This window comes from Oncorhynchus tshawytscha, unplaced genomic scaffold, assembly GCF_018296145.1.
Source record: "Oncorhynchus tshawytscha isolate Ot180627B unplaced genomic scaffold, Otsh_v2.0 Un_contig_1213_pilon_pilon, whole genome shotgun sequence".
Classification (NCBI taxonomy): domain Eukaryota; kingdom Metazoa; phylum Chordata; class Actinopteri; order Salmoniformes; family Salmonidae; genus Oncorhynchus; species Oncorhynchus tshawytscha.
In genome coordinates, this window is record NW_024609725.1 from 166,633 (window position 1) to 182,467 (window position 15,835).

At 47.8% G+C, this 15,835-nt stretch overlaps 1 protein-coding gene across 1 annotated transcript in view; it reads left to right on the forward strand.

The window, feature by feature from the left end:
* The window catches only part of LOC121845651 (glypican-5-like), a gene marked incomplete at its 3' end in the record, with an annotated part of 171,288 nt that overhangs the window by 12,112 nt on the left and 143,341 nt on the right, over positions 1-15,835 (forward strand). The window contains 1 exon segment of the mRNA XM_042317296.1: positions 9,772-9,933. Coding sequence (XP_042173230.1) covers positions 9,772-9,933 — 162 coding nt within the window.

The window sequence follows — 15,835 nt, forward strand, 5'->3', positions numbered from 1 at the left end:
AGTAGGTGTCATTCTTTGGCAACGATGTCTATCTTGAGTTTGTATTTGTTGTCTTGGCAACTGGACTTTTCTTTAAACAACATTATTTTTGGTCGTATTTAGATTTACTGTCAGGGCCCAGGTGTGACAGAATCTGTGCAGAACATCTAGGTGCTGCTGTAGGCCCTCCTTGGTTGGTGACAGAAGCACCAGATCATCAGCAAACAGTAGACATTTGACTTCAGATTTCAGATTCTAGTAGCGTGAGGCCGGGTGCTGCAGACTGTTCTAATGACCTCATCAATTCGTTGATATATTTGTTGTTATATTTGTATTCTGGGGTGAATATTTTTTTTTGTACTTGGGGTGTACGTGGTCTGTCATATGGTAGGCTTTTTTCAACAAAGGATTTTGTTTTGTTTGTCAGAAAGGGTGTACGTGGTCTGTCATACGGTATTTTGGGGTGTGTAGGGGGTGTACGTGGTCTGTCATACGGTATTTTGGGGTGTGTAGGGGGTGTACGTGGTCTGTCATATGGTATTTTGGGGTGTGTAGGGGGTGTACGTGGTCTGTCATATGGTATTTTGGGGTGTGTAGGGTGTACGTGGTCTGTCATACGGTATTTTTTGGGTGTGTCTGTCATACGGTATTTTGGGGGGTGTACGTGGTCTGTCATACGGTATTTTGGGGTGTGTAGGGGGTGTACATGGTCTGTCATATGGTATTTTGGGGTGTGTAGGGTGTACGTGGTCTGTCATACGGTATTTTGGGGTGTGTAGGGTGTACGTGGTCTGTCATACGGTATTTTGTTAAGTAGCCAATTTGACATTTGCTTACGACATTGTTTTTTTTCACTGAGGATTTGTTGGAGTCTGCTGTTGATCATACTGCAGAGGATTTGTTGGAGATTGCCACTACCACATATATTATATCAGGCCTTGATGATCAGGCCTTGGTTACAAATATTAGGGAAGAAGCCAGAGCTGAGGGTAATGTTTAAGAGTTTTTAAGAATAGCCCATTTGAATTCGTGGTCTGTATATTTTCATTTAATTAGGTATCAACACCCCAGGCCTTTTTTGGTTTGTATTTGTCCTGTAGTTCATTGAATGTAATTGGAGAATCCAGTGGGTTCTGTTAGTTTTTAATAGTTGATTCTTTGTTATAGAGCTAAAAAGATCGGAGAAGTGGTTTATCCATACATCTCTGTTTTGGATAGGTAGCTCTTCGCGTTTAGTGTCTTCCAATTTTGGTTCTATGGATTCTTCAATCACATTGAGCTGATTTCTGACGTGCTGCTCCTCCATTTTCTGCAGTGTATTTCTGTATTGTTTTAGTGATTCATCATAGTGAAGGCGTAGACTCAGGTTCTCTGGGTCTCTGGGTCTCTGGGTCTCTGGGTCTCTGGGTCTCTGGGTCTCTGGGTCTCAGGTTCTCTGGGTCTCTGGGTCTCTGGGTCTCTGGGTCTCTGGGTCTCTGGGTCTCAGGTTCTCTGGGTCTCTGGGTCTCTGGGTCTCTGGGTCTCTGGGTCTCTGGGTCTCTGGGTCTCTGGGTCTCTGGGTCTCTGGGTCTCTGGGTCTCTGGGTCTCTGGGTCTCTGGGTCTCAGGTTCTCTGGGTCTCTGGGTCTCTGGGTCTCTGGGTCTCTGGGTCTCTGGGTCTCTGGGTCTCTGGGTCTCTGGGTCTCTGGGTCTCTGGGTCTCTGGGTCTCTGGGTCTCTGGGTCTCTGGGTCTCTGGGTCTCAGGTTCTCTGGGTCTCTGGGTCTCTGGGTCTCTGGGTCTCTGGGTCTCTGGGTCTCTGGGTCTCAGGTTCTCTGGGTCTCTCTCTGGGTCTCTGGGTCTCAGGTTCTCTGGGTCTCTGGGTCTCTGGGTCTCAGGTCTCTTCTCTGGGTCTCTGGGTCTCTGGGTCTCTGGGTCTCTGGGTCTCTGGGTCTCAGGTTCTCTGGGTCTCTGGGTCTCTGGGTCTCTGGGTCTCTGGGTCTCTGGGTCTCTGGGTCTCTGGGTCTCTGGGTCTCTGGGTCTCTGGGTCTCTGGGTCTCTGGGTCTCTGGGTCTCTGGGTCTCTGGGTCTCAGGTTCTCTGGGTCTCAGGTTCTCTGGGTCTCAGGTTCTCTGGGTCTCTATGGTTTTCTTTGGACAGATTTCTCCATTTCTTTCTTTAGGTTTTTTACATTCATCAAACCATTTCTTAGTTGTCTTAGATTTCTGCACAGAATTTACATTTGATATGTTAGTTGATGGGTAAAATATATTGTTTAGGCTTCCTACTGCGAAGTTTAAACCTTCACTATTGCAGGAATACATTTTGTCTAGGGGGGATTGGATTTGTTGTTGCCTACTTGTTTTTTGGCAGGTTTCCACACTACTTTCCTTCCATCTATAACATTTCTTAATGTTACTCAGTTCCTTTGGCTTTGATGCCTCATGATTGAGTGTTGCTCTGTTCAAGTAGACTGTGATTTTGCTGTGGTCTGATAGGGGTGTCAGTCGACTGATTAGAACGCACTGAGAGACTCTGGTTTGAGGTCAGTGATAAAGTAGTCTACAGTACTACTGCCAAGAGATGAGCTATAGGTGTACCTACCATAGGAGTCCCCTCGAAGCCTATGAATGACTAATAGGCTGGAAGGATTGAGAAGCTGTCTTCATTAAAGTATGGGGATTCTGGTGGGGGGATATAGGTAGCACACAGGAGGACATTTTTCTCTGTTTAACATAATTTCCTTTTGAATTTCTAGCCAGATGTAAAATGTTCCTGTTTTGATTAATTTAATGGAGTGAGTTAGGTCTGCTCTATATCAAATTAGCATGCCCCCGGAGTCCCTTCCCTCTTTCACACCTGGTAGTTTGGTGGATGGGACTACCAGCTCCCTGTAACCTAGAGGGCAACCAGTGGGTCCATCTCCTCTATACCACCCACCTGGTAGTGTGGTGGATGGGACTACCAGCTCTCTGTAACCTAGAGGACAACCAGTGGGTCTGTCTCCTCTATACCACCCACCTGGTAGTGTGGTGGATGGGACTACCAGCTCTCTGTAACCAGGGCTCTACCACCCACCTGGTAGTTTGGTGGATGGGACTACCAGCTCTCTGTAACCTAGAGGACAACCAGTGGTCTGTACCACCCACCTGGTAGTGTGGTGGATGGGACTACCAGTGGGTCTGTCTCCTCTATACCACCCACCTGGTAGTGTGGTGGATGGGACTACCAGCTCTCTGTAACCTAGAGGACAACCAGTGGGTCTGTCTCCTCTATACCACCCACCTGGTAGTGTGGTGGATGGGACTACCAGCTCTCTGTAATCTAGAGGACAACCAGTGGGTCCATCTCCTCTATACCACCCATCTGGTAGTGTGGTGGATGGGACTACCAGCTCTCTGTAACCTAGAGGGCAACCATCTCCTCTATACCACCCACCTGGTAGTTTGGTGGATGGGACTACCAGCTCTCTGTAACCTAGAGGGCAACCATCTCCTCTATACCACCCACCTGGTAGTGTGGTGGATGGGACTACCAGCTCTCTGTAATCTAGAGGACAACCAGTGGGTCCATCTCCTCTATACCACCATCTGGTAGTGTGGTGGATGGGACTACCAGCTCTCTGTAACCTAGAGGGCAACCATCTCCTCTATACCACCCACCTGGTAGTTTGGTGGATGGGACTACCAGCTCTCTGTAACCTAGAGGACAACCAGTGGGTCTGTCTCCTCTATACCACCCACCTGGTAGTGTGGTGGATGGGACTACCAGCTCTCTGTAATCTAGAGGACAACCAGTGGGTCCATCTCCTCTATACCACCCATCTGGTAGTGTGGTGGATGGGACTACCAGCTCTCTGTAACCTAGAGGGCAACCATCTCCTCTATACCACCCACCTGGTAGTTTGGTGGATGGGACTACCAGCTCTCTGTAACCTAGAGGGCAACCATCTCCTCTATACCACCCACCTGGTAGTGTGGTGGATGGGACTACCAGCTCTCTGTAACCTAGAGGGCAACCAGTGGGTCCATCCCCTGTGTACCATGTTTATTGTAGGATGACAATGTCCAGGTTCCTGCTCTTTAGGCCAAAGGCAGATGACCTCAGATGACCTCAGGCCTTGGATATTCTCTTTCTCTGGCTGGTCAGATTATCCTCCTCACTACCACTGTGAAGAGACAGACTGGTCAGATTATCCTCCTCACTACCACTGAAGAAACAGACTGGTCAGATTATCCTCCTCACTACCACTGTGAAGAGAGACTGGTCAGATTATCCTCCAGATTATCCTACTTCCTCTAGTACACTATGTTGTCAACTCTTCCCTGGTCCTTAGAGGAAGTAGTGCATTATGTTGTCAACTCTTCCCTGGTCCTTAGAGAGGAAGTAGTGCATTATGTTGTCAACTCTTCCCGGTCCTTAGTGAACTAGAGGAAGTAGTACATTATGTTGTCAACTCTTCCCTGGTCCTTAGAGAGGAAGTAGTACATTATGTTGTCAACTCTTCCCTGGTCCTTAGAGAGGAAGTAGGGCACTATGTTGTCAACTCTTGCCCAGTCCTTAGTGAACTAGAGGAAGTAGTACATTATGTTGTCAACGCTTCCCTGGTCCTTAGTGAACTAGAGGAAGTAGTACATTATGTTGTCAACTCTTCCCTGGTCCTTAGAGAGGAAGTAGTACATTATGTTGTCAACTCTTCCCTGGTCCTTAGTGCCCTACTTCCTCTCTATGTTGTCAACTCTTGCCCAGTCCTTAGTGTACTAGAGGAAGTAGTGCACTATGTTGTCAACTCTTCCCTGGTCCTTAGTGCCCTACTTCCTCTCTATGTTGTCAACTCTTCCCTGGTCCTTAGAGAGGAAGTAGGGCACTATGTTGTCAACTCTTGCCCAGTCCTTAGTGTACTAGAGGAAGTAGTGCACTATGTTGTCAACTCTTCCCTGGTCCTTAGTGTACTAGAGGAAGTAGTACACTATGTTTTCTGGTAAAATAATGGTTCATAAACAACTCTAAGGGGGACCCTTTTAAAATAAGTGTAATTCTGTTATATATTTTCCCAAATTCTGTTTAATTGTTCAACATAGGAACAACAAAATGGGATGTTCTGAGTCAATTCTGAAATCACACAAGACAATTTGTTTTAGGTCTGGAAGACCCCTTTAATTCCCCTTTAATTGCGCATCTGGCCCTTTAATTTCTCATCTACTCAGCTACTTCCTCATACTTCTGCCAGGTAAAACTATTTTACAGTTAACATTCAATTGGGAAGGTTTTGGGGAAAGTATTTTTGGTTTGTCTTTTTAACCAATAGTGGCTGACCAGGGGTGGCATTATGTTGTGTTAGGTTTGTCTTTTTAACCAATAGTGGCTGACCAGGGGTGGGATTATGTTGTTAGGTTTGTCTTTTTAACCAATAGTGGCTGACCAGGGGTGGGATTATGTTGCGTTGGTTGGATAGTAGCTGGGAGATTGTGGTGTCTGATTCTGGTGAGATTTGTTAATGACAGTTTGTGGTGTCTGATTCTGAACACGTGAACATGTACTTTCAGAATAGTATTAACCCTTAACCCTAGCCTGCTGGAGACCCCTGGTGTATGGTAAAACCTTTCAGAATAGTATTGTGAGCTACTCATAGGTGGGCTGGTAGCTAACCCCTAACCCCTAACCCTAGCCTGCTGGATACCCCTGGTGTATGGTAAAACCTTTCAGAATAGTATTGTGAGCTACTCATAGGTGGGCTGGTAGCTAACCCTTAACCCCTAACCCCTAACCCTAGCCTGCTGGATACCCCTGGTGTATGGTAAAACCTTTCAGAATAGTATTGTGAGCTACTCATAGGTGGGCTGGTAGCTAACCCTAACCCCTAACCCCTAACCCTAGCCTGCTGGAGACCCCTGGTGTATGGTAAAACCTTTCAGAATAGTATTGTGAGCTACTCATAGGTGGGCTGGTAGCTAACCCTAACCCCTAACCCTAGCCTGCTGGATACCCCTGGTGTATGGTAAAACCTTTCAGAATAGTATTGTGAGCTACTCATAGGTGGGCTGGTAGCTAACCCTTAACCCCTAACCCCTAACCCTAGCCTGCTGGAGACCCCTGGTGTATGGTAAAACCTTTCAGAATAGTATTGTGAGCTACTCATAGGTGGGCTGGTAGCTAACCTTAACCCCTAACCCCTAACCCTAGCCTGCTGGAGACCCCTGGTGTATGGTAAAACCTTTCAGAATAGCTTGGCTAGCTGCTCATAGGTGGGCTGGTAGCTAACCCTAAACCCTTAACCCTAACCCTTAACCCCTAACCCTTAACCCTAACCTTAACCCCTAACCCTAGCCTGCTGGAGACCCATGGTGTATGGTAAAATCTTTCAGAATAACTTGGCTAGCTGCTCATAGGTGGGCTGGTAGCTAAACCTAACCCCCCTAACCTTAACCCTTAACCCTAACCCCCTTAACCCCTAACCCTAACCTGCTGGAGACCCCTGGTGTATGGTAAAACCTTTCAGAATAGCTTGGCTAGCTACTCATAGGTGGGCTGGTAGCTAACCCTAAACCCCTAACCCTTAACCCCTAACCCCTAACCTGCTGGAGACCCCTGGTGTATGGTAAAACCTTTCAGAATAGCTTGGCTAGCTGCTCATAGGTGGGCTGCTAGCTACGGGTAGCTCACCTGTTGGTGACCCCTGCTCTAAACAATATTGGTGATGTGAAAAGGGATTTTTAGTCCATGGAACAGACCTCTGGGGCGAATCAGTCTTATCACCAATGAAAGGAGATGCTGTGTTGCAAAACCATTTGTAATATGAGACCCTATTGACTCGTGGAAATGGCCCGACTCATCTGGAACTCACCTTAAACTACACGTGTATATAGACTAGAGATCCAACCAGAGCCTTTCACCTTAAACTACACGTGTATATAGACTAGAGATCCAACCAGAGCCTTTCACCTTAAACTACACGTGTATATAGACTAGAGATCCAACCAGAGCCTTTCACCTTAAACTACACGTGTATATAGACTAGAGATCCAACCAGAGCCTTTCACCTTAAACTACACGTGTATATAGACTAGAGATCCAACCAGAGCCTTTCACCTTAAACTACACGTGTATATAGACTAGAGATCCAAGCAGAGCCTTTCACCTTAAACTACACGTGTATATAGACTAGAGATCCAAGCAGAGCCTTTCACCTTAAACTACACGTGTATATAGACTATAGATCCAACCAGAGCTTTCACCTTAAACTACACGTGTATATAGACTAGAGATCCAACCAGAGCCTTTCACCTTAAACTACACGTGTATATAGACTAGAGATCCAACCAGAGCCTTTCACCTTAAACTACACGTGTATATAGAATAGAGATCCAACCAGAGCCTTTCACCTTAAACTACACGTGTATATAGACTAGAGATCCAACCAGAGCCTTTCACCTTAAACTACACGTGTATATAGACTAGAGATCCAACCAGAGCCTTTCACCTTAAACTACACGTGTATATAGACTAGAGATCCAACCAGAGCCTTTCACCTTAAACTACACGTGTATATAGACTAGAGATCCAACCAGAGCCTTTCACCTTAAACTACACGTGTATATAGACTATAGATCCAACCAGAGCCTTTCAGCGCGTTGGACAGAGTCCAGTTTCTGTGGTCTCTAAGTGGAAAGATAAAATCAGGCCTCTGAGGATCATGTAGTCTTATCTAGATGAGAAGGAATGTGTTAACGTGTGCCATCTCCTCCTCTGAGTGACTAACCCACTCTGACAACACACAGGTTGTCTGATAACACACAGTACAGGTTGTCTGATAGAGTGGAGGGAAAAGCTCTAACAACACACAGTACAGGTTGTCTGATAACAACACACAGTACAGGTTGTCTGATAGAATGGAGGGAAGGAGCTGCCAAAGACACTGTTTCAGCACGTCTGTCTGAACCCTTTTTTAGAGTAAAAACAAAAAGTTGTTTTGATTGTCCCTGTGTGTGTGTGTGTGTGTGTGTGTGTGTGTGTGTGTGTGTGTGTGTGTGTGTGTGTGTGTGTGTGTGTGTGTGTGTGTGTGTGTGTGTGTGTGTGTGTGTGTTTGTTTCCAATGCGAGCCGGTAGCTTTGCCACACGTAGGGGCAAATCTGTGGACATCACTAGTCGAGGTGATAACGGCAAGACTCATGATTTGCTTTCACACAAATCTGCCTTCTGCCCCTGAGCTTGTTGCAACACGTAGACTGTCTGTGTGGACGTGGTCCTGTATCATCCAGGAGACTTGATAGAAGAGACCACTACGAGCCTCAGACAGTGGTGAGGATGTAGTCCTGTATCATCCAGGAGACTTGATAGAAGAGACCACTACGAGCCTCAGACAGTGGTGAGGATGTAGTCCTGTATCATCCAGGAGACTTGATAGAAGAGACCACTACGAGCCTCAGACAGTGGTGCTACTGACCGCTAAGTGATGCTTTCTGTGTCTTGATGGAGATCAATGTATTCATGTGACATATCTTATGTGATGTCTGTAGGGCTCTGTGTCTTGGACGATCATGTCACATGACCAAGATTTTAACCATTTTTTTTTTTTTTTTTAAGCCTTTTCCAAAAAATGAAATCACTTGTCTGAGGATGTTACTGGACCATGTGACATTAAGTGGACCGTTTGTTGAAAACGTTTTAAATACAGGTTCAAATCCAAGTCATGTGACATAGGACCCTAGTGATGTGGCTTCATATTGACAGCTATCTGGCAGGTTTTACTGCCGCGTGTTTTACTGCCGCGTGGCGGCTGTCTGGCATGTCTTTTTGCCGCGTGGCGGCTGTCTGGCGTGGCGGCTGTCTGGCAGGTTTTATGTCTTTTTACTGCCGCGTGGCGGCTGTCTGGCAGGTTTTTACTGCCGTGTGGCGGCTGTCTGGCAGGTTTTTACTGCCGTGTGGCGGCTGTCTGGCAGGTTTTTACTGCCGCTGTCTGGCGACTGTCTGGCAGTAACCGGCCCAGTGGGTTAAGGAAAATAAATAGTGAATGACATTCATCTCTAGCTCCTCTCCTATGTATGTCAGCAGTAGAAAGACCTGAGGATGAAACAGCATCTCTCATGTTAAAGCATAGCACTGTCTGGCTGAGCAATGCCACTTTAGCCATACTCATCCATTCAGAATGGATGTCAACAATGTTCCAGAACCCTCTCTCTCTCTATGATCACAATGGAAGACCTAATGTTCCAGAACCCTCTCTCTCTCTATGATCACAATGGAAGACCTAATGTTCCAGAACCCTCTCTCTCTCTCTATGATCACAATGGAAGACCTAATGTCACAATGGAAGACCTAATGTTAGAACCCTCTCTCTCTCTATGATCACAATGGAAGACCTAATGTTCCAGAACCCTCTCTCTCTCTCTATGATCACAATGGAAGACCTAATGTTCCAGAACCCTCTCTCTCTCTATGATCACAATGGAAGACCTAATGTTCCAGAACCCTCTCTCTCTATGATCACAATGGAAGACCTAATGTTCCAGAACCCCTCTCTCTCTCTATGATCACAATGGAAGACCTAATGTTCCAGAACCTCTCTCTCTCTATGATCACAATGGAAGACCTAATGTTCCAGAACCCTCTCTCTCTCTCTATGATCACAATGGAAGACCTAATGTTCCAGAACACTCTCTCTCTCTATGATCACAATGGAAGACCTAATGTTCCAGAACACTCTCTCTCTCTATGATCACAATGGAAGACCTAATGTTCCAGAACACTCTCTCTCTTGGAAGACCTGTTCATGTAATGAGGCAAAACAACGGAGTAACAGTCATTTATTCCACTCCAGGTTCGGACCTCCAGGTGTGCCAGTCCAGGAACCTGACATGCTGTTCTAAGAAGATGGAGGAGAGGTATCAGGTGGCGGCCCGGCGGGATGTTCAGAACCTCCTCCAGACCTCCTCCGCCAGCCTCAAGTTCCTCATCTCCAGGAACGTAGCAGCCTTCCAAGGTGAGTGGAGGGAGGGAGACTGGGGTGGGAGGAGTGCAGCAAAGCAGGCGGGCCATGTGTTGAGTGAGGGACTTTGTCTGCCGGGGCCCACAGCAACCAGAGCCTGGTCTGTCCTCCCCCTCTGATCTAGAGATTAGGCTCAGTGGTTCAGGGACTAGTCTGGTTCAGGGACTAGTCTGGTTCAGGGGTTCAGGGACTAGTCTGGTTCAGGGACTAGTCTGGTTCAGGGGTTTAGTGACTAGTCTGGTTCAGTCCCTCTGTGGTTCAGTGACTGTGGTTCAGTCCCATTATGTGATGGAATGAAATGTGATTTTAGCTTCTAAAATGTGAGAATTGGGTTTTAATGAGTGAATTAGGCCCGACTCAGTGGCCCGCCCACGTGAAGAGACATTGGTTATAACTAATGAAACACGCCCTCCTCGCCCTTCCTATATAAAGCCATGACGACAATGTAACCTCCTGTTCCGAGGACATGAGGACGACAGTCCCTACGTTAAAAAGGACTAACATGTCAACTACAGAACGAAGCCAACCTCAGCGTGAGCTTTGGTTGTGAATGGTATGAACTTTGAACTCTTATTCACTAAAGAAGTGAGACATCCTAGCCGTTGCGTTAGCAACAGCAGCTAAAAACCTGGGCTAGGAAAGGACATCACCCAACGACGACACTACAACGTATCCCGTTCACCACCAGAGACACTCTTCAAAGGACTCTGTTGGGTCTCCCACCAACCTATTGAAGCGCAGCTCAGAGTAAATATTTATTGCATTTTCCTTTTCCAAATGGGCGGTTATTTAGAATGCATAAGATACTGTATTTACGATAGACATCGCTTCTCCCTTTGTTCCTCAGTCTTCCCGCTCTTTCACTCAAACCCAATCTCCCTTTTCTTTGTGTAACCAGCTGTCATATCTGTTCCGTCCACTAGGGACGTTTTCCTTTATGACGTAATTTGTAATCAAGGTATGATTGATTCTGTGTATATGTAATTCTGTGTGATTTAGTTAGGTATTTAGTAAATAAATGATTAAACTCAATTTTGCATTGCTGATTCAACTTGTTAGCCAGGGTTCGTGAAGATAACCAAGAATTTAAAACTTCCAGATGAGACTGAAATAAGGTGACGATTAATATTGACTGCTATTGATGTCAAATATTACTAGGTCTTTAAGAGTTTATTTGGGCTCTGGGGCAGGCTCTAGGCCCCGGGGTGGCCTTTGGGGCGGGCTCTAGGCCCCGGGGTGGGCTCTGGGCCCTGGGGCGGGCTCTGGGCCCTGGGGTGGCCTTTGGGGCAGGCTCTGGGCCCTGGGGTGGCCTTTGGGGCAGGCTCTGGGCCCTGGGGTGGCCTTTGGGGCGGGCTCTGGGCCCTGGGGTGGGCTCTGGGCCCTGGGGTGGCCTTTGGGGCGGGCTCTGGGCCCTGGGGTGGCCTCTAAGCTCTTGTTCAGTTGTTGACTGCTGTGGTCTGTCAGCTGGGTGCAATATGACATGCAGTTACAGTCTGAGACATGGAGACACCAGGTCAGTTACTGTCAGTTAAGGTAATTGGTCCAGTCTGTTCTACCATAGAAAGGGTGGGCAGGGAGGCAGACAGAGAGACATAGTCACCTCCTTTAAGGTAATCGGTCCAGTCTGTTCTACCATAGAAAGGGTGGGCAGGGAGGCAGACAGAGAGACATAGTCACCTCCTTTAAGGTAATCGGTCCAGTCTGTTCTCCTGTCTCTGTTCCCTGTATACTTCATCGTCCACCTCCACCCCCTTGTTTTAATAGCAGCCCCTTGTCAGTGTCCCGTCGCCAGCCCAGCGGGACCCTGGGACAGCAGAGGTTGGTTGCCATGGTCCCAGGACAAACCTGGGATAGCACAGGTCGGTTGCCATGGTCCCAGGACAAACCTGGGATAGCACAGGTCGGTTGCCATGGACCCAGGACAAACCTGGGAGAGAAGAATAGAGCTCCTCTAGTGCCCCAGTCAGCAGGCACCGGCCTGGGCATTGTCCCGGGGCAGCCTGGGTATTGTCCCGGAGACGTGGAGCGACTTTACGACCTGGAGATGAAACACAACCAGCCTCTCAGGGGAGACTGATTCTGTAGTAGGAGAGGATGTTTCATGAAGACCAGGTGTGTGTGTGTGTGTGTGTGTGTGTGAGACAGACAGAGAGAAGGGCCTTGTATAAATCTTTTTTTTTTATCCATACATTGACAATCAAGGCCTTTGACATTTGGGGTTTTGTTAAAGCCTTTATATGTAAATAAAGCTCAGAGTAACGTTTTCCAGTCAGTTTTATTTGTTGATGCCTCGAGTCTCACCGAACAGAATGGAGGATGTGGGAGTCTGTTTCTTTCTGCACTCTCTCTCTGTCTCTCTCTGTCTCTCTCTGTCTCTCTCTGTCTCTCTCTGTCTCTCTCTGTCTCTCTCTGTCTCTCTCTGTCTCTCTCTGTCTCTCTCTCTCTCTCTCTCTCTCTCTCTCTCTCTCTCTGTCTCTCTCTGTCTCTCTCTGTCTCTCTCTGTCTCTCTCTGTCTCTCTCTGTCTCTCTCTGTCTCTCTCTGTCTCTCTCTGTCTCTCTCTGTCTCTCTCTGTCTCTCTCTGTCTCTCTCTGTCTCTCTCTGTCTCTCTCTGTCTCTCTCTGTCTCTCTCTGTCTCTCTCTGTCTCTCTCTCTCTCGCTCTGTCTCTCTCGCTCTCTCTCTCTCTCTCTGTCTCTCTCGCTCTGTCTCTCTCTCTCTCTCTCTCTCTCTCTCTCGTACATAACAAATGAGACCATTAGTTTCCTCCTCTGCCCTTTTAACTTGACTGTTCTTCCTGTGACTGTCTGTCTGTGGTCGTAATGACTGGTGTTACATTAGAGTGCAGGGCGGTGATGGTCACCAGGGTAGCAGGAGTAACAATATACCTCCTCTTCCTCAGGCCCGTCCCTTCCTCAGGCCCGTCCCTTCCTCAGGCCCGTCCCTGTATCGGTGTTGAGGGTTGTAATGATATGGCCCGAGTCCCTCATCATGGGGATTAGAATGAGACACTCCTTAATTTAAGGACTCTCCGTAGCTCAGGAGGGGGGGGTAGGATCAATCCACTGTCATTAATTCACCATCCCTGACCCCCTCCTCATGGGGATTAGAATGAGAACCTCCTAAAGGACTCTCTGTAGCCCAGGGGGGGGGGGGGATAAATGATTAATTCACCACCCCTGACCCTCTCCTCATGGGGATTAGAATGAGAACCTCCTAAAGGACTCTCTGTAGCCCAGGGGGGGTAGGATCAATCCACTGTCATTAATTCACCATCCCTGACCCCCTCCTCATGGGGATTAGAATGAGAACCTCCTAAAGGACTCTCTGTAGCCCAGGGGGGGGGGGGATAAATGATTAATTCACCACCCCTGACCCTCTCCTCATGGGGATTAGAATGAGAACCTCCTAAAGGACTCTCTGTAGCCCAGGGGGGTAAATGATTAATTCACCACCCCTGACCCTCCTCATGGGGATTAGAATGAGAACCTCCTAAAGGACTCTCTGTAGCCCAGGGGGTAGGATCAATCCACTGTCATTAATTCACCATCCCTGACCCCCTCCTCATGGGGATTAGAATGAGAACCTCCTAAAGGACTCTCTGTAGCCCAGGGGGAGGGGGGGATAAATGATTAATTCACCACCCCTGACCCTCTCCTCATGGGGATTAGAATGAGAACCTCCTAAAGGACTCTCTGTAGCCCAGGGGGGGTAAATGATTAATTCACCACCCCTGACCCTCCTCATGGGGATTAGAATGAGAACCTCCTAAAGGACTCTCTGTAGCTCAGGGGGATAAATGATTAATTCACCATCCCTGACCCTCTCCTCATGGGGATTAGAATGAGAACCTCCTAAAGGACTCTCTGTAGCCCAGGGGGGTAAATGATTAATTCACCACCCCTGACCCTCTCCTCATGGGGATTAGAATGAGAACCTCCTAAAGGACTCTCTGTAGCCCAGGGGGGGGTAGGATCAATCCACTGTCATTAATTCACCATCCCTGACCCCCTCCTCATGGGGATTAGAATGAGAACCTCCTAAAGGACTCTCTGTAGCCCAGGGGGAGGGGGATAAATGATTAATTCACCACCCCTGACCCTCTCCTCATGGGGATTAGAATGAGAACCTCCTAAAGGACTCTCTGTAGCCCAGGGGGGTAAATGATTAATTCACCACCCCTGACCCTCCTCATGGGGATTAGAATGAGAACCTCCTAAAGGACTCTCTGTAGCTCAGGGGGGATAAATGATTAATTCACCATCCCTGACCCTCTCCTCATGGGGATTAGAATGAGAACCTCCTAAAGGACTCTCTGTAGCCCAGGGGGTAAATGATTAATTCACCACCCCTGACCCTCTCCTCATGGGGATTAGAATGAGAACCTCCTAAGGAACTCTCTGTAGCTCAGGGGGATTAATGATTAATTCACCACCCCTGACCCTCTCCTCATGGGGATTAGAATGAGAAGCTCCTAAAGGACTCTCTGTAGCTCAGGGGGGGGTAAATGATTAATTCACCATCCCTGACCCTCTCCTCATGGGGATTAGAATGAGAACCTCCTAAAGGACTCTCTGTAGCCCAGGGGGGGGTAAATTATTATAGACTGAACCAGCCGATCACAGGCTTATTGTAGACTGAACCAGTCGATCACAGGCTTATTGTAGACTGAACCAGCCGATCACAGGCTTATTGTAGACTGAACCAGTCGATCACAGGCTTATTGTAGACTGAACCAGTCGATCACAGGCTTATTGTAGACTGAACCAGTCGATCACAGGCTTATTGTAGACTGAACCAGTCGATCACAGGCTTATTGTAGACTGAACCAGTCGATCACAGGCTTATTGTAGACTGAACCAGCCGATCACAGGCTTATTGTAGACTGAACCAGTCGATCACAGGCTTATTGTAGACTGAACCAGTCGATCACAGGCTTATTGTAGACTGAACCAGTCGATCACAGGCTTATTGTAGACTGAACCGGGGAGAGCCGAGGAGAGGAGAGCCGGGGAGAGGAGAGCCGGGAGAGGAGAGCCGGGGAGAGGATGGGAGAGGAGAGCCGGGGAGAGGAGAGCCGGGGAGAGGATGGGAGAGGAGAGGATGGGAGAGGAGAGCCGGGGAGAGGATGGGAGAGGAGAGCCGAGGAGAGGAGAGCCGGGAGAGGAGAGCCGGGGGAGAGGATGGGAGAGGAGAGCCGGGGGAGAGGATGGGAGAGGAGAGCCGGGGAGAGGATGGGAGAGGAGAGCCGGGGAGAGGAGAGAAGAGGATTTGAACAGAGTTAAATGTAGAAACCAGGTCTTCCTGAATAAAGCTCTGAGACAGTGTTGAATGTAGAAACCATGTCTCCCTGAATAAAGCTCTGAGACAGTGTTGAATGTAGAAACCAGGTCTCCCTGAATAAAGCTCTGAGCGAGTTGAATGTAGAAACCAGGTCTCCCTGAATAAAGCTCTGAGACAGAGTTGAATGTAGAAACCAGGTCTCCCTGAATAAAGCTCTGAGCGAGTTGAATGTAGAAACCAGGTCTCCCTGAATAAAGCTCTGAGCAGAGTTGAATGTAGAAACCAGGTCTCCCTGAATAAAGCTCTGAGACAGAGTTGAACAGTGTTGAATGTAGAAACCACGTCTCCCTGAATAAAGCTCTGAGACAGTGTTGAATGTAGAAACCACGTCTCCCTGAATAAAGCTCTGAGCGAGTTGAATGTAGAAACCATGTCTCCCTGAATAAAGCTCTGAGACAGTGTTGAATGTAGAAACCAGGTCTTCCTGAATAAAGCTCTGAGACAGAGTTGAACAGTGTTGAATGTAGAAACCACGTCTCTCTGAATAAAGCTCTGAGACAGTGTTGAATGTAGAAACCATGTCTCCCTGAATAAAGCTCTGAGACAGTGTTGAATGT